General features: G+C 38.9%; 1 protein-coding gene across 1 annotated transcript in view; it reads right to left on the bottom strand.

The window, feature by feature from the left end:
• The window catches only part of ADAMTS20 (ADAM metallopeptidase with thrombospondin type 1 motif 20), a 211,085-nt gene that overhangs the window by 21,367 nt on the left and 165,521 nt on the right, over positions 1-24,197 (bottom strand). The window contains 7 exon segments of the mRNA XM_031650426.1: positions 635-768; positions 1,303-1,394; positions 1,482-1,576; positions 1,774-1,903; positions 2,611-2,808; positions 15,050-15,220; positions 15,296-15,469. Coding sequence (XP_031506286.1) covers positions 635-768; positions 1,303-1,394; positions 1,482-1,576; positions 1,774-1,903; positions 2,611-2,808; positions 15,050-15,220; positions 15,296-15,469 — 994 coding nt within the window.

Genomic DNA, 24,197 nt, shown 5'->3' on the forward strand with positions numbered 1-24,197 from the left:
TTACTTTAAACCCTGCAAAAAGTTCCACAAGTAGACTGAGAATACCAACTTTCTTATCCTTAATGTACCTGAGGATTTTAAGGTAGAGGATTTTATCTTGGAAGGGCAGTATCTTACTTGTCACTGTCATTACATTTTTATTAAGAGTCCCCAGCTGGGAGCGGTGGCTGACGCCTGTAATCCCAGCACTTTGGGAGGCCAAGGTGGGTGGATCACCTGAGATCAGCAGGTCGAGACCAGCCTGACCAACACAGTGAAACCCCATCTCTATTAAAAATACAAAAAGTTAGCCAGGCATGGTGGCATGTGCCTGTAATCCCAGCTACTCAGGAGGCTGAGGCAGGAGAATTGCTTGAACCTAGGAAGCGGAGGTTGCAGTGAGCCAAGATTGCACCATTGCACTCCAGCCTGGGCAGTAAAAGTGAAACTCCGTCTCAAAAAAAAAAAAAAAAGTCCTCATGGTGCATGTCATTGCAGAGGAAGTATGTAGCTAACTGTTTTTTAAAAAGTAAGCAATTTTTGCACAGTGCGAGGTCCTTCTCTGTACCCTGGCTACCATATATACCAACATATTGTTAGACATTCATAAGCAAATGGAGGCTTTTTGATTTTAAAATGTAGATTGAGCACTTACTTTTAATTTGCATGGAAGTGAGATCAATTCTTATTTTGCTGAAAACAGTGTATCCAGCAGCTAGGTGTCCATTGTCACATTCGCAGTCTTCCCTCCTACTCCCATTAAAAGGACACTGATACGGATTTTTTAGTCTGTAACAACATTGGAATATTTTAGTATTAGATGCGGTTACTAGGCCATAATGTAGATTATCTTTGGGAATAGAAAAATAAAACACACTCCTGCTGTTCGATATTATAATGTCAACAAGTTAAGAAAGAAGTAAAAATCACTTTAGGTGAACCTACAAAATTCTCAATGAAACATCTAAGAAGAGTTTGTAGAAAAATAATTCAACTGCAATTCTTCTAGCTTTTATTACTGGAATTAGTTTGATTTTATGAAAATGCACATAGTTCTTAAATTCTTCCCTTCTCCATGTCTGACTTCTCAGCCACAGTATTCTTAGTCAATCTCTCTGTCAATATTAACAGTACAGGTTAATATTCAAGCCTTTATTTCTGAACAGGCATTAACAACATCTGGTTTAGGTCCTAACATGTCTACCTGCTCCTGCATTATTTATCTCACATGTAAGCTATTCAAGTATCACTCTGAAGGCTAGAAGTTCCAATTCTCTTGGAAGATCATGAAAATGTTCAGATAGACCAACACACATCTCATACCTAAAGCCATACACTTCAGAAAAGTTTTCTTCACCTTGGACCAGTGTCAAATATTCCTTAGGGTTCTCCAAGTGCATGTCTGCACAATGAATCTAAAGAAAAAATGTAAACATCTAGAAAAACTTTTTCCAAAGTCAATGATCAACGTTAAAATAAAATAGGAACTGTTTTCATAATACCTTTATTATTCTTCCCTTAATGTTAAGGTAATAGTCACCATCCTTTCTAATGTGGTTTTTCACTTGAATTTCTTTGCAGGTGGTAAATGATTTACCTTCAAAGACAAATTAACACAACTTAACACAGAGCAAATTACAAACACAGCATGAACCTAATCATAGAAATATTGCTACACTCTGAATATCTGACGCTTTGTTTTGTGGAGTGTGCAACTATTACAGATATTTACTTTAACTGAAACTTATTAGAAACCCTTAGGTATTAGGTAGAGTTTTGAAGTCTACTACTTACAGTCATTGGCATAGCATTTCTTTTGAGCACCTGGTTTTAAATGGTTTAAACATAAGTCACTGGACAAACCATGTTTGGTAACGCATTTCACTTGTCTCTTCATTATCCCAATTCCACAAGTCACTGAGCACTGCGAACAGAGTAAAATTTGAAGGTAAACTATATTATGAATCACAAGGCCAGAAAATCCAAGTCTCGTTTTCTTAGACCAGGTATTTCTGTAGCACACTGAGGGTCAGTAGTGGCTAGATCCACAGAAGACACAAAACTATGCTGTTGGCTGGAGAGTCCCAGGTGGGAAAAATCCTTAGGCATGAGCCTGAATCTATTATTTCTCAGTTACTGGCTTCTTCTCATTCATTTTGTGCAGTTAGCAACGATACATTGTAAATACTTAATAAACATTAGTCAGTGATGGTAATTAAGACTATCTCATTAAGTTATGTGCTAAGTTTGCAAAGTGATATTTACTTACTTTCTATCAATTCAATTGGAAACAGAATATGATATAAATAACTTTTATTACTCATATGTCATATTTATTTACTTCTTTACTTAACCAATACATATTTCTTAAGCACTTACTCAAAGTGCAAGCCACTGTGCTAAGTCCTCTAAGGAACAGAAATAAGTATGAGTTATGGTCTCTGCTTTAAGCAAGTTATAGCAAGCATCAAACAAGAGATAAGATATTTATATAAATAACTGATAAAGTGGTTTTTAGACAATAGTGGTCTGAAGCAACTCTGAGGATCTAATTAGACATACAGATTACCAGATTTCTCACACCTAGAAAGTCTTATTCAGAAGTTTTAAAATTCATAATTATACACCGACCTTGCTCCATTTTCCAACTTTCCAAGTGGCCAAATGCAAACAGCTGTTAATGCATTTGTAAACCTGAGAGGAAGGCACCACAGGGCATTCTTGATAGACTATAGGCCGAAGTCGATGGAGCTTATGTTTCTTAGTAGATGGGATCCCGGTGCAATATGTAATCCTCTGTCTGTAACTAAATCCACAGTTGTTTGCACACTGAAAAATACATAATTAAAAGAGAAGAAAATGTCATTAACTTTAGCCAGGGCTTAATATTTGTCAGATGCTTAATATACATTATGCTGTGTCATTTCCACAATAATCCTATTTAATTAGTTTCATTTACAGATGAGCAAGCATAGGTTCAGACATGAGACAAGTTTCCCAGAGTTGTACCAACAAATGAAAGAAACTCACATTTAGGCTAGATTTTCTGCCTGTAGTGACCGTGTGTGTGTGTGTGTGTGTGTGTGTGTGTGTGTGTGTGTTTTAATTACATTATCATCTTAACTGTATGAAACTGTATCTCCCAATAGGCACAGCTTTGGAGGAATAAAACATATTGAGGGTCCTTACTGGAAATAAAGGGTGTCTATTAGCCTTAGATCACTGGTAACAATGTATAAGTTAGCACACATGTATCTTCATAGGTATAATGTAAAGTCTAATAACATTTGACTAAAATAGGTAAGTGATTTATGTGTAAATTAAAGCCCCAATCCAAAAATGGGCAAATAGATTTCTGCTTTTAGCAAAAGTGGAGTAACAAGGAATAGATTTACCTTATAACTTAAAACAACCAAATCATCTGGACAAAATATATAAAACAACGGCTTTTAAGAAACTCAACCTTAGATAATAAAGAATAGTAATCCATGACAGATGAGAAACAAAGTGACACTATAAAATCATTCCAGCCTACTGCTTTGAAAAACTTTCCAGAGGGGGTGGAGCAAGATGGCCAAATAGGAACAGCTCCAGTCTCCAACTCCCAGCGCAAGTGACACAGAAGACCGGTGATTTCTGCATTTTCAACTGAGGTACTGCGTTCATCTCACTAGGGAGAGCCGGACAATCGGTGCTGGTCAGCTGCTGCAGCCCGACCAGCGAGAGCTGAAGCAGGGCGAGGCATCGCCTCACCTGGGAAGCGCAAGGGGGAAGGGAATCCCTTTTCCTAGCCAGGGGAACTGAGACACACAACACCTGGAAAATCGGGTAACTTCCACCCCAATACTGTGCTTTAAGCAAATGGGCACACCAGGAGATTATATCCCAAACCTGGCCGGGAGGGTCCCACGCCCATGGAGCCTCCCTCATTGCTAGCACAGCAGTCTGTGATCTAACCACAAGGCAGCATGGAGGCTGGGGGAGGGGTGCCCGCCATTGCTGAGGCTTAGGTAGGTAAACAAAGCCTCTGGGAAGCTCCAACTGGGTGGAGCTCACAGCAGCTCAAGGAAACCTGCCTGTCTCTGTAGACTCCACCTCTGGGGACAGGGCACAGCTACACAACAACAAAAGCAGCAGAAACCTCTGCAGATGCAAACGACTCTGTCTGACAGCTTTGAAGAGAACAGTGGATCTCCCAACACGGAGGTTGAGATCTGAGAAGGGACAGACTGCCTGCTCAAGTGGGTCCCTGATCCCTGAGTAGCCTAACTGGGAGACATCCCCCACTAGGGGCAGTCTGACACCCCACACCTCACAGGGTGGAGTACACCCCTGAGAGGAAGCTTCCAAAGCAAGAATCAGACAGGTACACTCGCTGTTCAGCAATATTCTATCTTCTGCAGCCTCTGCTGCTGATACCCAGGCAAACAGGGTCTGGAGTGGACCTCAAGCAATCTCCAACAGACCTACAGCTGGGGGTCCTGACTGTTAGAAGGAAAACTATCAAACAGGAAGGACACCTACACCAAAACCCCATCAGTACGTCACCATCATCAAAGATCAGAGGCAGATAAAACCACAAAGATGGGGAAAAAGCAGGGCAGAAAAGCTGGAAATTCAAAAAATAAGAGCGCATCTCCCCCGCAAAGGAGCACAGCTCATCGCCAGCAAGGGATCAAAGCTGGATGGAGAATGACTTTGACGAGATGAGAGAAGAAGGCTTCAGTCCATCAAACTTCTCAGAGCTAAGGAGGAATTACGAACCCAGCGCAAAGAAACTAAAAATCTTGGAAAAAAAGTGGAAGAATTGATGGCTAGAGTAATTAATGCAGAGAAGGTCATAAACGAAATGAAAGAGATGAAAACCATGACACGAGAAATACGTGACAAATGCACAAGCTTCAGTAACCGACTCGATCAACTGGAAGAAAGAGTATCAGCGATTGAGGATCAAATGAATGAAATGAAGCAAGAAGAGAAACCAAAAGAAAGAAGAAAAAAAAGAAATGAACAAAGCCTGCAAGAAGTATGGGATTATGTAAAAAGACCAAATCTACATCTGATTGGGGTGCCTGAAAGTGAGGGGGAAAACGGAACCAAGTTGGAAAACACTCTTCACGATATCATCCAGGAGAACTTCCCCAAACTAGTAGGGCAGGCCAACATTCAAATCCAGGAAATACAGAGAATGCCACAAAGATACTCCTTGAGAAGAGCAACTCCAAGACACATAATTGCCATATTCACCAAAGTTGAAATGAAGGAAAAGATCTTAAGGGCAGCCAGAGAGAAAGGTCGGATTACCCACAAAGGGAAGCCCATCAGACTAACAGCAGATCTCTCGGCAGAAACTCTACAAGCCAGAAGAGAGTGGGGGCCAATATTCAACATTCTTAAAGAAAAGAATTTTAAACCCAGAATTTCATATCCAGCCAAACTAAGTTTCATAAGTGAAGGAGAAATAAAATACTTTACAGATAAGCAAATGCTTAGAGATTTTGTCACCACTAGGCCTGCCTTACAAGAGACCCTGAAGGAAGCACTCAACATGGAAAGGAACAACTGGTACCAGCCATTACAAAAACATGTCAAAATGTAACTACCATTGAGGCTAGGAAGAAACTGCATCAACTAACGAGCAAAATAACCAGTTAATATCATAATGGCAGGATCAAGTTCACACATAACAATATTAACCTTAAATGTAAATGGACTAAATGCTCCAATTAAAAGACACAGACTGGCAAACTGGATAAAGAGTCAAGACCCATCAGTCTGCTGTATTCAGGAGACCCATCTCACATGCAGAGACATACATAGGCTCAAAATAAAGGGATGGAGGAAGATTTACCAAGCAAATGGAGAACAAAAAAAAAGCAGGGGTTGCAATACTAGTCTCTGATAAAACAGACTTTAAACCATCAAAGATCAAAAGAGACAAAGAAGGCCATTACATAATGGTAAAGGGATCAATTCAACAGGAAGAGCTAACTATCCTAAATATATATGCACCCAATACAGGAGCACCCAGATTCATAAAGCAAGTCCTTAGAGACTTACAAAGAGACTTAGACTCCCATACATTAATTATGGGAGACTTCAACACTCCACTGTCAACATTAGACAGATCAACGAGACAGAAAGTTAACAAGCCTTACCAGGAATTGAACTCATCTCTGCAGCAAGCAGACCTAATAGACATCTATAAAACTCTCCACCCCAAATCAACAGAATATACATTCTTCTCAGTACCACATCGCACTTATTCCAAAATTGACCACATAATTGGAAGTAAAGCACTCCTCAGCAAATGTACAAGAACAGAAACTATAACAAACTGTCTCTCAGACCACAGTGCAATCAAACTAGAACTCAGGACTAAGAAACTCAATCAAAACCGCTCAACTACATGGAAACTGAACAACCTGCTCCTGAATGACTACTGGGTACATAACGAAATGAAGGCAGAAATAAAGATGTTCTTTGAAACCAATGAGAACAAAGATACAACATACCAGAATCTCTGGGACACATTTAAAGCAGTGTGCAGAGGGAAATTTATAGCACTAAATGCCCACAAGAGAAAGCAGGAAAGATCAAAAATTGACACTCTAACATCGCAATTAAAAGAACTAGAGAAGCAAGAGCAAACACATTCCAAAGCTAGCAGAAGGCAAGAAATAACTAAGATCAGAGCAGAACTGAAGGAGATAGAGACACAAAAAACCCTCCAAAAAATCAATGAATCCAGGAGTTGGTTTTTTGAAAAGATCAACAAAATTGACAGACCACTAGCAAGACTAATAAAGAAGAAAAGAGAGAAGAATCAAATCGACGCAATTAAAAATGATAAAGGGGATATCACCACCGACCCCACAGAAATACAAACTACCATCAGAGAATACTATAAACACCTCTACGCAAATAAACTGGAAAATCTAGAAGAAATGGATAATTTCCTGGACACTTACACTCTTCCAAGACTAAACCAGGAAGAAGTTGAATCCCTGAATAGACCAATAGCAGGCTCTGAAATTGAGGCAACAATTAATAGCCTACCAACCAAAAAAAGTCCAGGACCAGATGGATTCACAGCTGAATTCTACCAGAGGTACAAGGAGGAGTTGGTACCATTCCTTCTGAAACTATTCCAATCAATAGAAAAAGAGGGAATCCTCCCTAACTCATTTTATGAGGCCAACATCATCCTGATACCAAAGCCTGGCAGAGACACAACAAAAAAAGAGAATTTTAGACCAATATCCCTGATGAACATCGATGCAAAAATCCTCAATAAAATACTGGCAAACCGGATTCAACAACACATCAAAAAGCTTATCCACCATGATCAAGTGGGCTTCATCCCTGGGATGCAAGGCTGGTTCAACATTCGCAAATCAATAAACATAATCCAGCATATAAACAGAACCAAAGACAAGAACCACATGATTATCTCAATAGATGCAGAAAAGGCTTTTGACAAAATTCAACAGCCCTTCATGCTAAAAACGCTCAATAAATTCGGTATTGATGGAACGTACCTCAAAATAATAAGAGCTATTTATGACAAACCCACAGCCAATATCATACTGAATGGGCAAAAACTGGAAAAATTCCCTTTGAAAACTGGCACAAGACAGGGATGCCCTCTCTCACCACTCCTATTCAACATAGTGTTGGAAGTTCTGGCTAGGGCAATTAGGCAAGAGAAAGAAATCAGGGGTATTCAGTTAGGAAAAGAAGAAGTCAAATTGTCCCTGTTTGCAGATGACATGATTGTATATTTAGAAAACCCCATTGTCTCAGCCCAAAATCTCCTTAAGCTGATAAGCAACTTCAGCAAAGTCTCAGGATACAAAATTAATGTGCAAAAATCACAAGCATTCTTATACACCAATAACAGACAAACACAGAGCCAAATCATGAATGAACTTCCATTCACAATTGCTTCAAAGAGAATAAAATACCTAGGAATCCAACTTACAAGGGATGTAAAGGACCTCTTCAAGGAGAACTACAAACCACTGCTCAGTGAAATAAAAGAGGACACAAACAAATGGAAGAACATACCATGCTCATGGATAGGAAGAATCAATATCGTGAAAATGGCCATACTGCCCAAGGTAATTTATAGATTCAATGCCATCCCCATCAAGCTACCAATGAGTTTCTTCACAGAATTGGAAAAAACTGCTTTAAAGTTCATATGGAACCAAAAAAGAGCCCGCATCTCCAAGACAATCCTAAGTCAAAAGAACAAAGCTGGAGGCATCACGCTACCTGACTTCAAACTATCCTACACGGCTACAGTAACCAAAACAGCATGGGACTGGTACCAAAACAGAGATATAGACCAATGGAACAGAACAGAGTCCTCAGAAATAATACCACACATCTACAGCCATCTGATCTTTGACAAACCTGAGAAAAACAAGAAATGGGGAAAGGATTCCCTATTTAATAAATGGTGCTGGGAAAATTGGCTAGCCATCAGTAGAAAGCTGAAACTGGATCCTTTCCTTACTCCTTATACGAAAATTAATTCAAGATGGATTAGAGACTTAAATGTTAGACCTAATACCATAAAAACCCTAGAGGAAAACCTAGGTAGTACCATTCAGGACATAGGCATGGGCAAAGACTTCATGTCTAAAACACCAAAAGCAACGGCAGCAAAAGCCAAAATTGACAAATGGGATCTCATTAAACTAAAGAGCTTCTGCACAGCCAAAGAAACTACCATCAGAGTGAACAGGCAACCTACAGAATGGAAGAAAATTTTTGCAATCTACTCATCTGACAAAGGGCTAATATGCAGAACCTACAAAGAACTCAAACAAATTTACAAGAAAAAAACAAACAACCCCATCAAAAAGTGGGCAAAGGATATGAACAGACATTTCTCAAAAGAAGACATTCATACAGCCAACAGACACATGAAAAAATGCTCATCATCACTGGCCATCAGAGAAATGCAAATCAAAACCACAATGAGATACCATCTCACACCAGTTAGAATGGCGATGATTAAAAAGTCAGGAAACAACAGGTGCTGGAGAGGATGTGGAGAAATAGGAACACTTTTACACTGTTAGTGGGATTGTAAACTAGTTGAACCATTATGGAAAACAGTATGGCAATTCCTCAAGGATCTAGAACTAGATGTACCATATGACCCAGCCATCCCATTACTGGGTATATACCCAAAGGATTATAAATCATGCTGCTATAAAGACACATGCACACGTATGTTTATTGTGGCACTATTCACAATAGCAAAGACTTGGAATCAACCCAAATGTCCATCAGTGACAGACTGGATTAAGAAAATGTGGCACACATACACCATGGAATACTATGCAGCCATAAAAAAGGATGAGTTTGTGTCCTTTGTAGGGACATGGATGCAGCTGGAAACCATCATTCTTAGCAAACTATCACAAGAACAGAAAACCAAACACCGCATGTTCTCACTCATAGGTGGGAACTGAACAATGAGATCACTTGGACTCGGGAAGGGGAACATCACACACTGGGGCCTATCATGGGGAGGGGGGAGGGGGGAGGGATTGCTTTGGGAGCTATACCTGATGTAAATGACGAGTTGATGGGTGCTGACGAGTTGATGGGTGCAGCACACCAACATGGCACAAGTATACATATGTAACAAACCTGCACATTATGGACATGTACCCTAGAACTTAAAGTATAATAATAATTAAAAAAAAAAAAAAGAAAGAAAAACTTTCCAGGTCTTGGCACAATGAAAGGAAGACAGCAGAGTTCTGACCGGTAATGTGTACATACCTGTGAGGACACCAACCAAAGTGAGGCAATTAACCAACCAAAAGGCTTAGAAGTTACTTTTTCTAATGATCACACAGAACCAAATATAGTGTCTATTCCCTCCAGCTAGACTGGAAAACTTAAATACATGAGGAAATAGGTAAAGTACTCAAAAGAATCTTGCCACAGTAGAGAGGAACAGTTAACCCTAGATTAAACAATATACTGGTCTGCCTAACAAATCTTAAGTGCAAGGCAAGAGAGGGTCAAACTGCTCTCCAACAAAATAAATGCAACCCAGAACAAAACTCAAAATATATGTATAGGAATAAAAAATATCTAGTCACCAAAAAGGTAAAATTCATGGCTGACATGCAACAGAAAATTAATTGGCATGCAAAGAACCTGGAAAATAAGACTCATAATGAAGAAAAAAACCCGTCTATCAAAACATCCCTAGAGGGGTGACATCTGTGAAAATGGAAGAATAAGGACATCTAAAAATTCTCTCTTCTATAACGGCAGTGAGAAAATGGGCAAAATTTGCCGGATCAGTTTTATCAGAACTCTGGAAACTGACCAAAGACTTGCAGCAATCCAGAAGGCATTTATTCAATAAACATGGCTTACTCTTGGTAAGAAGAGCAAGTTCTGTGATGGTTTAACTTCCTCTATGTCCATCCTCTTCTTTCTAGCTCCATGGAAACCTTTAAAATCAACAGCCCTGTAATTATGGTGAAACCAGAATTGGCAGCCACTGGAGGGGAGCAGAACAGGTTTGGGCATCATTCAAATCCACATTCTTAGAGAATTGTCATGATTTGAACTGTTTAGTGATTTTCTGGAAGACCCCACTTGCAAGAATCTCTTTGTTTGAGCTGACTTGCTCAGTTCTAAAAATCTAGGGACATTTGTTGCGCTCAATGAAAAACCATTGTTTAACTTTGCAGTTTCCAGGATGCCGAAAAACAGTTGGAGCAACAACAGGCTAGCCAAAAAAGCTTAAAAAGAAAAACTAGGGAATAAGATGTTCATCAGAGCTTTGAAAAGCTCCATTGTATTAATGAGATCTAGATGGCTGTGAACATGCATCAGATTGTACACATGTTCAGGTCTGTCTGCAAGCTCAGGAAGCATCTGAGGAGGGCCTGCAGCCTCTCCTCCAGCTGACCTCAAGGCTCTACACAAACAGAAAGTTAGGATTAAGGAACTGTTGTCATCTACCTGATGAGTGTTGAAGGCCACACCCTACTCCCAACCCCCCGAAACACAGAACTTTGGCAAAGTCTAGGGAACCAAAATTATTGGTTCAAGAGATTAAGGAAATTACTGTTCGGTCATAGCTGACAACTAAACTAAGTGAGCAGAGACTTCAGTGGCCATGTATGACAAATAATACAGACTTTACAGTTAGCTCAGAAAAGTCACTAAAGAAACAAACAACAACAAACAGCAGCAACAACAAACCCTGGGGAGGAGGGAGACGCTGAATAGATTTATCACAAGTAAAGAGATTAAATGTGTAACCAAAACACTTCACATAAGAAAAGCCCAGGACCAAATGCTTAAAGAATTAGCACCAAGCCTGCCAAAACTCTTCCACAAGATAGAAGAAAAAGGAGTACTGCCTAACTCATCCTATGAAGCCAGTATTTCCCAAAACCAGACAGACATCACAAAAAAATAAAACTATAGACCAATATTTCTTAAGAATATAGATGTAAAGTTCTTCAACAAAACACTAGCAAAACAATTCCAGCAACACATAAAAAGGATTACACACCATGACGAAGTAAGATTTATCCCAGGAATGCAAGGTTATTGTAACATATGAAAGTCAATCTATGTAATACACCATACTAATAGAAGAATGAACAAAAAGTATGATAATTTCAGTAGATGCAGACAAAACATTTGACAAAATCTAACACACTTTCATAATATACACATGAAGCAAACTGGGACTAGAAGGGTACTTCTTCAATCTGATAAAGAGAATCTACAGAAAATCCATAGTTAGCATACTGAATTAGGAAAACTAAAAGTTTTCCTACAAACAGCAGGAACAAGACTGGAATGTCTGTTTTTACCACTTCTATTTAACATTATTCTGGAATTTCTAGACAGGGAAATTAGACAAGGAAAAGGAACAAAAGGCATCCAGCTTTAAAGCAAGAAGTAAAACTATATTTGTAGATAAGATGACATTGTAAGTAGAAAATCCCATTTAATCCACACACTAAATAATTAAACCCCCTTGCCAAAATTTTTAATACACATAAAACAATTCTATTTCTATACACTAGCAATGAATAATCAGAAAATGAAACTAATAGAACAATTCCATTTACAGAAGAATACAAAATACTCAGGAATAAATTAAACGAAAGAAGTGCAAGATTTGTACACTATACGATATACTTGAAATAAGTCAAAACCTAAATTAATTAATGGAAATTCATCCCACATTCAGAGATAAGAAGAAAATATTATTAAGATAATAATATTTACCAAATTAATCAAGAGTCGTTGCAACCTCTAACAAAATCTCAGCTGGCTCTTACATAGAACTTGACAAACTGGTCCTAAAATTCATAAGGAAATGTAAGAGACTCAGAATAGCCCAGTAATCTTAAGGAGGAAGGAAAACAGTTGGTTCACTCATACTTCCTGACTTCAAAACTTACTATAAAATTATAGTAATCAAGACTACTTGATTACTATCAATATAATATTGATATTGTAATAATATATTGATAGGCATATAGATCAAGAAAATAGAATTGAGAGTTCAGAAATAAACCAATATATTTATGGTCAATTGTCAATTGATTTTTGACAAGGATGCCAAGCTAATTCAATGGGGGAAAAAATAATTTTTTCATGCAGAAGGACGAAGTTAGACCCCTACCTCACATCACATACAAAAATTAACTCAAAATGTATCAAACTCCTAATTGTCTGAGTTAAAATTATAAAAGTCTAAGAAGAAAACATAGATATAAATCTTTGTGACCATGAAGTAGGCAAAAGTTTCTTAGATATGATACTTAAAGCACAAAGAACTAAAACAAAAAACAAAATTTCACTTCATCAAAGCATACTATTAAGAAAGAGAAAAGATAACCCACAGAATTGGAGAAAATATTTGCAAATCATCTAACTGATAAAAGTTGGTACCCAGAATATATAAATAATTTACAACTCACCCAGTGAAAAAATGAGCAGCCAGGTATGGTGGCTTATGCTGTAGTCCGAGCACTTTTGTAGGCCCAGAAGGGATGATCCCTTGAGCCCAGGAGTAAGAAACCAGCTTGGCCAACACAGGGAGACCCCATTTCTAAAAAAAAAAAAAAAAAAAAAAAAAAGGAAGCCAGAAATGGTGACACATGGCTGTAGTCCCAGCTACTCAGGAAGTTTAGGTGGGAGGATTGCTTGAGCCCAGGAGGTCAAAACTTCAGTGAGCTGTATCACTGCACTCCAGCTTGGGCAACAGAACAAGGGAGCATTTCAAAAAAAAAAAAAAAAAGGGCAGGAGATTTGAATAGACATTTATCTAAAGATACACAAATAACTAACATACACACAAAAAGATACTCAACATGATTAGTCATTAGAGAAATGCAACTTAAACATAAAATAGATACCATTTCATACATACTAGGATGGTTATGTTAAACAAAAATAGATGGATTATAACAAGTGCTGATGATGACTGATGATGATATGGAGAGAGAAATAGGAACCTTTATACATTGCTGATAGGAAAGAAAAATGGTGTGCCCACTGCGGAAAACAATTTAGCAGTTCCTCAAAAAACTAAATAGAATTACAATACCCAACTATTCTATTCCTAGGAATATGCCCAAGAAAATTGAAAACATATGTCCACACAAAAACTTGTATGCAAATGTTTCTAACAGCATTATTCAAACGTCAAAAATGGAATCAATCCAAATGTCCACCAACTGACAAATAAATAGACAAAATATAGTATATTCCTACAATGGAATATTATTTATCATAAAAAGGAATGAAGCAATGATGTATGGTAAAATTTGTATAAAGTTTTAAAATATCATGCTAAGTGAAAGAAGCTAGACACAAAAGACCACATATGGTATGATTACATTTATACCAAACGTGCAGAACAGACAAATCCATAGATACAGAAACAGATTAGTGGTTGTCTGAGACTAGAAGAAAATGTGAGAATAAGGAATTACTACTTATGGGTGCAGATATTTTTTTGGGAGTGATAAAAAGGTCTGGGATTAGATCATGGTGATGCTTGCACATACAGGTGATTATACTAAAATTCATTAAATTATAAACATGCGCATAGATGTTAGGATTAGATGTCCAGAAGAGGATGTTAAAATTATAATTTAAAAAAAACTTCAAGAAAAAAATAAAAATTGGAAAATTTTACCTGCAAAAAAAAATAGTAACTATGTTTCATATGTTCAAAATGTTAAGTAGAGATATGGAAGATATAAAAAAGTTGAAATTAAACCTCTAAGGATGAAGATGATAATTGCTTAGATAAGAAACAGACTGGTTGGGGATCAGACATCAGAAAGAACAGAAAAGCAAACATAAAGGCATCCATATAGTGGAATATTATTCAACAATAAAAGAAAAAACTATTGATACATACTACAACCTGATCAAATCTCAAAATACTTACATCACAGTAGATAAAAAAGTATATACTGTATGATCCACTTATATAAAACTCTATAAAATGAAAACAAGTATAGTGATAAATCACTGCTATAGAAAACAGGTGAGGTCACTTATTGGGTGGGGAGGGAAAAAGGAGGTGGGGGAAGAGATTATAAAGCAGCACAAGGAAACTTTTGGGAGTGACGGAGATGCTCTTTATTTTGAAAATGGTACTGGTTTTATGGCTGTGTACATGTGTTCAAACTTATTAAGCTATATATTTTGAATATATGTAGTTTATGGTTCATCAATTACACCTTGATAAAGCCATTTCTCAAAAGTGGACAAGTGTACAGGGTCAGTCTGCCAAACTGTTCCTGGTGGTTGATTTCACAGTTGGCACCTACTGACACTTCAGACTTGCACAAGTTTAACACATGTCACTATTACTCTATTTGCACCATCCAACTGTCAGTGGTCTCATTCCTTAGATTGATATGCATACCATTATCTGCCCTCATATTCAAATTTTATACCCAATTTCAGCTGTATCAAATTGTAGATCCCGCTGCTTTATCAAGGAGCAAAAACTCTCAACTTCCTGTCTTTACCTTACCTGTGATGAGTCTGCTGTTACCACAATGTAATTGCAAGGAGGGTTCCTGCAATTCTTGGATGTAAGAGATATGGTTGAAGAATTATAGACTATTTCATTCACTTGTCCAATTTGGCTATCTGTGCACTCCGTTCGTTGATGTGAATCTTTTCTCTCACATGATGTTGAACACTAGAAATGCAATAACCAAATGAATTACACATTCTTACATGCAGTGTCTTTGAAAATTTACTTGTCGATACTCACATTCAGCCTCTCTCTTTCCATCCCCTTGTGGTGCACACAGTCCTGACTCCAACATCGCCTCTGAGAACAAGGTCGGGTGGACTGATCACACATTTCTTCGACCACTCGACCAACACCTTTCAGTCTGCAGTATATATCCCTCTGCTGAACTCCAGAGCCGCAGGTCACAGAGCACTACAAAGGAGTCCCGTTGATTTGAACAATTAGCTAAGAAATACCAAATTATATAAAAGTAGCCAATGGAGCCATCACATATTGTTTATTTTAAATACAGCCTGGTATTATAACATGAATTAGATAAAAATACATACAATAAGTATTTTTACCATTATCTCTGTAAATGTATATTTTCTCTGTTTGGCATAAGGTACTTCAGCTTTACAGAAACTCTGACAAGTGAATCAAGTTATAGTAGACAGCATCCCAATCAATGACTCTGTCTTCTGACTTAAATGAGTATAATGTCTATCACAATTAATCATGAATTATTCCACAACATTGCTTTTAAATGTCAATTAAATTCTTAGATTATACTCATTATCTCTCTCAAAGAGACAATAATTTCTAAGATTGTGATATATTCATCTTTTTATCTACAGTACCTACTATAGTTTTTACCTGTTATGGAATCCAAATACTTGCTAATTTTTTTTATACTTTAAGTTCTGGGATACATGTGCAGAACATGCAGGTTTGTTACATAGGTACACATGTGTGGTGGTGGTTTGCTGCACCCATCAACCCATCATCTTCATTAGGTATTTCTCTTAATGCTATCCCTCCCCTTGCCCCCAAACCTCCTCAACAGGCCCCAGTGTGTGATATTCCCCTCCATGTGTCCATGTGTTCTCATTGTTCAACTCCCACTTATGAGTGAGAACATGCGGTGTTTGGTTTTCTGTTCCTGTGTTAGTTTCCTGAGAATGATGTTTTCAGCTTCATCCATGTCCCTGCAAAGGACATGAACTCATGTTTTTTTATGGCTGCATAATATGCTACAGTGTATATGTGCCACATTTTCTTTATCCAGTCTATCACTGATGGGCATTTGGGTTGGTTTCAAGTCTTTGCTATCGTGAATAGTGCTGTAATAAACATACATGTGCATGTGTCTTTATAAAAGAATGATTTATAATCCTTTGGGTATATACCCAGTAATGGGACTGCTGGGTCAAATGGTATTTCTGGTTCTAGATCTTCGAGGAATTGCCACACTGTCTTCCACAATGGTTGAACTAATTTTCACTCCCACCAACAGTGTAAAAGTGTTCCTATTTCTCCACATCCTCTCCAGCATCTGTTGTTTCCTGACTTTTTAATGATCACCATTCTAACTGGCATGAGATGGTATTCATTGTGGTTTTGATTTACATTTCTCTTATGACCAGTGATGATAAGCTTTTTTTCATATGTTTGTTAGCCACATAAATGTCTTCTTTTGAAAAGTGTCTATACATATTATTCACCCACTTTTTGATGGGGTAGTTTGTTTTTTTCTTGCAAATTAGTTTCTTTGTAGATTCTGGATATTAGCCCTTTGTCACACAGATTGCAAAAATGTTCATGCATTCTGTAGGTTGTATGTTAATTCTCATGATAGTTTTTTTGCAGAAGCTCTTTAGTTTAATTAGATCCCATTTGTCAATTTTGGCTTTTGTTTCCATTGCTTTTAGTGTTTTAGTTATAAAGTCTTTGCCCATGCCTGTGTCCTGAATGGTATTGCCTAGGTTTTCTTCTAGGGTTTTTATGATTTTAGGTCATATGTTTAAGTCTTTAATTCAAAGTTTTGTATAAGGTGTAAGGAGGGGGTCCAGTTTCAGTTTTCTGCATATGGCTATCCAGATTTCCCAACACCATTTATTAAGTATGGAATCCTTTCCCCATTGCTTGTTTTTGTCAGGTTGTCAAAGATCACATGGTTGTAGATGTGTGGTGTTATTTCTGAGGCCTCTATTCTGTTCCATTGGTCTATGTATCTGTTTTGGTACAAGTACCGTGCTGTTTTGATTACTGTAGCCTTGTGGTATAGTTTAAAGTCAGGTAGTCAGTTTTCAAAGAGAATGCTTCCAGTTTTTGCCCATTCAATATGATATGGGCCGTAGGTTTGTCATAAATATCTCTTATTATTTTGAGATACGTTTCATCAGTACCTAGTTTATTGAGAGTTTTTAGCATGAATGGGTGTTGACTTTTTTCAAAGGCATTTTTCTGCATCTATTGAGGTAATCATGTGGTTTTTGTCATTGGTCCTGTTGATGTGATGGATTACATTTATTGATTTGTGTATGTTGAACTAGCCTTGCATCCTAGAGATGAAGCCAACTTGACTGTGGGGCATAAGCTTTTTGATGTGCTGCTGGATTCAGTTGGCTAGTATTTTATTGAGGCTTTCTGCATTCATGTTCATCAGGGATACTGGCCTGAAATTTTCTTTTTTTGTTGTGTTTCTGCCAGGTTTTGGTATCAGGATGATGCTGGCCTCATAAAATGAGTTTGGGAGGAGTCCCTCTTTTTCTATTGTTTGGAATAGTTTCAGAACGAATGGTACCAGCTCCTCTGTGTACCTCTGGTACAATTCGTCTGTAAATCCATCTGGTCCTGTGCTTTTGGTTGGTAGGCTATTAATTACTGCCTCAATTTCAGAACCTGTTACTGGTCTTTTCAGGGGTTTGATTTCTTCCTGGTTTAGTCTTGGGAGGGTGTTTGTGTCCAGGAATTTATGCATTTCTTCTAGATTTTCTAGTTTATTTGTATAGAGGTGTTTATAGTATCCTCTGATGGTAGTTAGTATTTCTGTGGGATCAGTGATGATATCCCTTTTATCATTTTTTATTGTGTCTATTTGATTTTTCTCTCTTTTCTTGTTCATTAGTCTGGCTAGTGGTCTATTTTGTTAATGTTTTCAAAAACCCAGCTCCTAGTTCATTGATTTTTTTTTATTATACTTTATATTTTGGGATACATTTGTAGAACATGCAGGTTTGTTACACAGGTATACACATGCCATGGTGTTTTGCTACACCTATCAAACCATAATCCACATTAGGTATTTCTCCTAATGCTTTCACTCCCCTAGCCCCCTGCACCCCAACAGGCCCTGGTGTTTGATGTTCCCCTTCCCGTGTCCATGTGTTCTCATTGTTCAACTCCCACTTATGAGTGAGAACATGCAGTGTTTGGTTTTCTGTACCTGTGTTAGTTTGCTGAGAATGATGGCTTCCAGCTTCATCCATGTCCCTGCAAAGGACATGAACTCATCCTTTTTTTATAGCTTCATAGTATTCCATGGTATATATGTGCCACATTTTCTTTATCCAGTCTATCCTTGATGGATCCAGGATATCCTTGACTGCATTTGGGTTAGTTCAAATTATTTGCTATTGTGAACAGTGCTGCAATAAACGTATGTGTGCACATGATTTTTATAGTAGAATGTTTTATAATCCTCTGCATATATACCCAAAATGGGATTGCTGGGTCAAATGGTATTTCTGGTTCTAGATCTGAGGAATCACCATACCATCTTCCACAATGGTTGAACTAATTTACTCTCCCACCAACAGTGTAAAAGTATTCTTATTTCTCCACATCCTCTCCAATATCTATTGCTTCCTGACTTTTTAATGATCACCATTCTAACTGGCGTGAGACGGTATCTCACTGTGGTTTTGATTCGCATTTCTCTAATGACCAGTGGTGATGAGCTTTTATTCATGTTTGTTGGCCCCATAAATGTTTTCTTTTGAAAAGGGTCTGTTCATATCCTTCACCCACTTTTTAATGGGGTTGTATTTTTCTTGTAAATTTGTTTAAGTTCTGTGTAGATTCTGGATATTATCTCTTTGTCACATGGATAGATTGCAAAAATTTTCTCCCGTTCTGTAAATTGCCTGTTCACTCTGCTGATAGTTTCCTTTGCTGTCCGGAAGCTCTTTAGTTTAATTAGATCCCATTTGTCAATTTTGACTTTTGTTGCCATTGCTTTTGGTGTTTTAGTCATGAAGTCTTTGCCCATGCCTATGTCCTGAATGGTATTTCCTAGGTTTTCTTTTAGAGTTGTTATGGTTTTAGGTCTTATGTTTAAGTCTTTAATCCATCTTGAGTTAATTTGTGTATAAGGTGTAAGGAGGGGGTCCAGTTTCAGTTTTCTGCATATGGCTATGCAGTTTTCCCAATGCCATTTATTAAATATGGAATCCTTTCCCCATTGCTTGTTTTTGTCAAAGATTTTGTCAAAGATCAGAGGGTTGTAGTTTTGTGATGTTATTTCTGAGGCCTCTGTTCTGTTTCATTGGCTATTAATTACTGCCTCAATTTCGGAATTTGTTATTGGTCTATTCAGGGATTTGACTTCTTCCTGGTTTAGTCTTGCAAGGGTTTATGTGTCCAGGAATTTATCCATGTCTTCAAGATTTTCTAATTTATTTGCATAGAGGTGTTTATATTATTCTTTTATGGTAGTTTGTATTTCTGTGGGATCAGTGGTGATATCTTCTTTATCATTTTTATTGTGTTTACTTGATTCTTCTCCCTTTTCTTCTTTATTAGTCTGGCAGTAGTCTATTTTGTTAATCTTTTCAAAAAAACACGTCCTGGATTCATTGATTTTTTGAAGGGTTTTTCATGTCTCTATTTTCTTTGGTTCTGCTCTGATCTTAGTTATTTCTTGTCTTCTGCTAGTTTTCATATATGTTTGCTCTTGCTTCTCTAGTTCTCCTTCGCTTATGAAGCTTAGTTTGGCTGGACATGAAATTCTAGGTTGAAAATTATTTTCTTTAAGAATGTTGAATATTGGCCCCCACTCTCTTCTGGCTTGTAGGGTTTCTGCAGAGAGATCCGCTATTAGTCTGATGGGCTTCCCTTTGTGGGTAATCAGACCATTCTCTCTGGATGTCCTCAACATTTTTTTCCTCCATTTCAACCTTGGTGAATCTGTCAGTCATGTGTCTTGTGGTTGCTCTTCTCCAGGACTATCTTTGTGGTGTTCTCTATATTTCCTGAATTTGAATGTTGACCTGTCTTGCTAGGTTGGGGACGTTCTCCTGAATAATACCCTGAAGAGTGTTTTCCAGCTTGGTTCCATTCTCCCTGTCACTTTTAGGTACACCAATCAAACGTAGGTTTGGTCTTTTCACATTGTCCCATATTTGTCAGAGGCTTTGTTCACTCATTTTCATTCTTTTATCTCTAATCTTGTCTTCACACTTTATTTCATTAAGTTGATCTTCAATCTTCTTTCGCTTCATCGATTCAGTTATTGATACTTGTGTATGCTTCATGAAGTTCTCATGCTGTGTTTTTCAGCTCCATCAGGTCATTTACATTCTTCTCTACACTGGTTATTCTAGTTAGCAATTCCTCTAACCTTTTCTCAAAGTTATTGGCTTCCTTGCACTGTGTTAGAACATGCTCCTTTAGCTCAAAGGAGTTTGTTATTACCCTTCTTCTGAAGCCTACTTCTGTCAAATCGCCAAACTCATTGTCCAGTTTTGTTCCCTTGCTGGTGAGGAGTTGTGATCCTTTGCAGGAGAAGAGGCATTCTGGTTTTTGGAATTTTCAGCCTTTTTGTGCTGGTTTTTCCTCATCTTTGTGGATTTATCTACCTTTGATCTTTGATGTTGGTGACCTTGGATGGGATTTTGGCATGGACACCCTTTTTGTTGGTGTTCAAGGCATTCCTTTGTTTGTTAATTTTCCTTCCAACAGTCGGGACCCTCTGTTGCAGGTCTGCTGGAATTTGCTGGGGGTCCACGCCAGACCCTGTTTGCCTGGGTATCACCAGCAGAGGCTGCAGAACAGCAAAGATTGATGCCTTTTCCATCCTCTGGAAGTTTTGTCCCAGAGGGGCACCCATCAGATGCCAGCTGGAGCTCTCCTGTATGAGGAGAGACTCCTCCCAGCAGGAGGAGTCTCCCAGTCAGGAGGCACGGAGGTCAGGGACCCACATGAGGAGGCATTCTGTCCCTTAGCAGAGCTCGAATGCTGTGCTGGGAGATCCACTGCTCTCTTCAGAGCCGGCAGGCAGGAACATTTAAGTCTGCTGAAGCTGCACCCACAGTTGCCCCTTCCCCCAGATGCTCTGTCTCAGGGAGATGGGAGTTTTATCTATAAGCTCCTGAATGGGGCTGCTGCCTTTCTTTCAGAGATACCCTGCCCAGAGAGGAGGAATCTAGAGAGGCAACTTGGCTAGAGTTGTGGAGGGCTCCACCCAATTTGAAAAAATGAGTTGTGGTGGGCTCCATCCAATTTGAACTTCCCTGTGGCTTTGTTTACACTGTGAGGGGAAAACTGCATACTCAAGCCTCAGTAATGGCTGATGCCCTTCCCCCCACCAAGCTCCAGCATCCCAGGTCGACATCAGACTGCTGTGCTGGCAGCAAGAATTTCAAGCCAGTGGATCTCAGCTTGCTGGATTCCATGGGAGTGTGATCCACTGAGCTAGATGATGTGGCTCTCTGGTTTCAGCCCCCTTTCATGGGAGTGAATGATTCTGTCTTGCCGGCATTCCAGGTGCCACATACAAAAAAAATCTCCTGCAGCTAGCTCGGTGTCTACCCAAACAGCTGCCCAGTTTTATGCTTGAAACCCAGGACCCTGGTGATATAGGCACCTGAAGGAATCTCCTGCTCTGTGGGTTGCAAAGAGCAGGGGAAAAGCATTGTATCCGGGCCGGATAGCACCGTCCCTCAAGGTACAGTCCCTCATGGCTTCCCTTGGCTAGAGGAGGGAGTTCCCTGACCCCTTGTGCTTCCCAAGTGAGGTGACGCCCCTCCTGCCTGCTTCTGTTCACCCTCCATGGGCTGCATCCACTGTCTAACCAGTCCCAGTGAGATGAACTGGGTACCTCAGTTGGAAATGCAGAAATCACCTGCCTTCTGCATTGGTCTCACTGGAAGCTGCAGATAGGAACTGTTCCTATTTGGCCATCTTGGCTAATTTGTTGATTCATGATTATATTTCAATGGATAGGAGTTTTGGAAAGCTGGCTGTGTAAATTGTAAACATAGACAACCTTGTCTTAACCTCTCCAAGTCTTGTTTTTCTTATGTGTACAATTTTGTGTTATTTATGAAATGTCACAGAACACTTTCCATACATTTATTCCTGTCAACAGCTCTATCAAAGGGGTACTATGGCTGAGGACACTGGGAATCGGAGAAGTTAAAGTCCCTTGCCTGAAGTGCTGCCTATAGTTAGTGATTGTCTTAGTCTGTTCAGGCTGCTATAACAAAATACCATAAACTGAATGTCTCACACACCAGAAATTTCTTTCCCACAGTTTTGGAGGCTGGAATTTCAAGATCAAGGTGCTGGAAGATTCTACATCCAGTGACAGTCCACTTTCTGGTTCCTACAGGGCACCCTCTCACTGTGTTCTCACATGGAGGAAGGGATGAGCTAGCTTTCTGGGATGTCCTTTAAAAGGGACTAGAAAAGGCCCCACCTCCTAATACCATCACCTTGGGGTATAGAACTTCATCATGTAAATTTTGAGGAAACACAATCATTCATATCGTCCCATTCTTTCCCTGCCCCACTCCTCAAATTCATGTCCTTCTCACATGAAAAATATATTCATTCCATCTCAATAACACCAAAGTCTTAGTTCATTCTAGCATCAATTCAAAAGTCTATAAAGTCCAGACTCTCATCTCAGTATCAACTCAGTCAGATATGAGTGAGATTCAAGGTATAATTGATTCATCCTGAGGCAAATATCTCTTCAGCTGTGAGCCTGTGAAATCAAGAAAGTTATGTGCTTACACAATACAATAGTGGTAGAGGCAAGTCATAGGATAGACATTCTCATTTCAAAAAAGAAAAGTAGAAAAGAAGAAAAGGGTAATAGGACTTGAGTAAGTCAAAAACCTAGCAGAGCCAACAACAGTAAATCTTAAGTCTTGAGAATAATCTTTGATGCAATGTTCCACCTTCTGGACACACTGCGGCAGGGATCGGGTCCTCAGGGCTCTAGGTGGCATTGCTCCATGGCTTTGTTGGATTCAGCCCATGCCACAGTTCTCATGGATTGTAGTTAGGTGCCTATGGCCCTTCCAGACTGAAGTTGCATGTCAGTGGCTCTAGTGGTCCGGGATCACAGGGGCAGCTCTGACGCCATGGCTTCACTAGGCATCACCTTAGTGGGGACAATTGTTTCTTTTTTGCCACTTTAGAGCAAGGATGAACTTTCCTCCACTGTCCAATAATATGATAACATGTTACGATTTCCATCTGAGACCTCATGGCCTTTACTATCCATATTTCCATGAACATCGCTCTGCCCTTGCAAAAGCCCTCTTCCTAGCTCATGTGCCCAAGTCTGTAGGCAGCTCTATCCTTTGAAATTTAGGTGGAAGTTGTCACACAACCATGACTCATTTATTCTGTTTGTCAGTGGAGATAGTCCCATTGGACACTGCTAAAGTTTATCACCTGTGCACTCTGGAGGGTTGGCCATCACAGCCATTGCTATACTTGGGACCACTGGAGACACACCTGAGGTAGTTGAGATATTTGTTATAGTAACACCTCATTACCAGTACTAATTTTTTTATCTTAGTCTATTAGGGCTGCTATAACAAAATACCATAAACTCATGGCTTATAAACAACAGAAATTTATTTCTCACTGTTCTGTAGGCTGGGAATTTCAAGATCAAGGTGCTGGCGGTGTCAGTGTCTGGTGAGGGCCTACTTTCTGATTTATAAAAGGGTGCCTTCTCACCGTGTCCTCACATGCGTGAAGGAACAAGCTAGCTCTCTGGAGTGTCTTTTATAAGAGAACTAATTCCAACAATGAGGGCTCTACCCTCATGATTTAGTCAACTCCCAAAGTCCCTACCTCCTAATACCATCACCTCAAGGGTTAGGATTTCAACACATGCATTTTTTTTTCAGGTGTG

Source organism: Papio anubis, chromosome 9 (genome assembly GCF_008728515.1).
Source record: "Papio anubis isolate 15944 chromosome 9, Panubis1.0, whole genome shotgun sequence".
Taxonomy (NCBI): domain Eukaryota; kingdom Metazoa; phylum Chordata; class Mammalia; order Primates; family Cercopithecidae; genus Papio; species Papio anubis.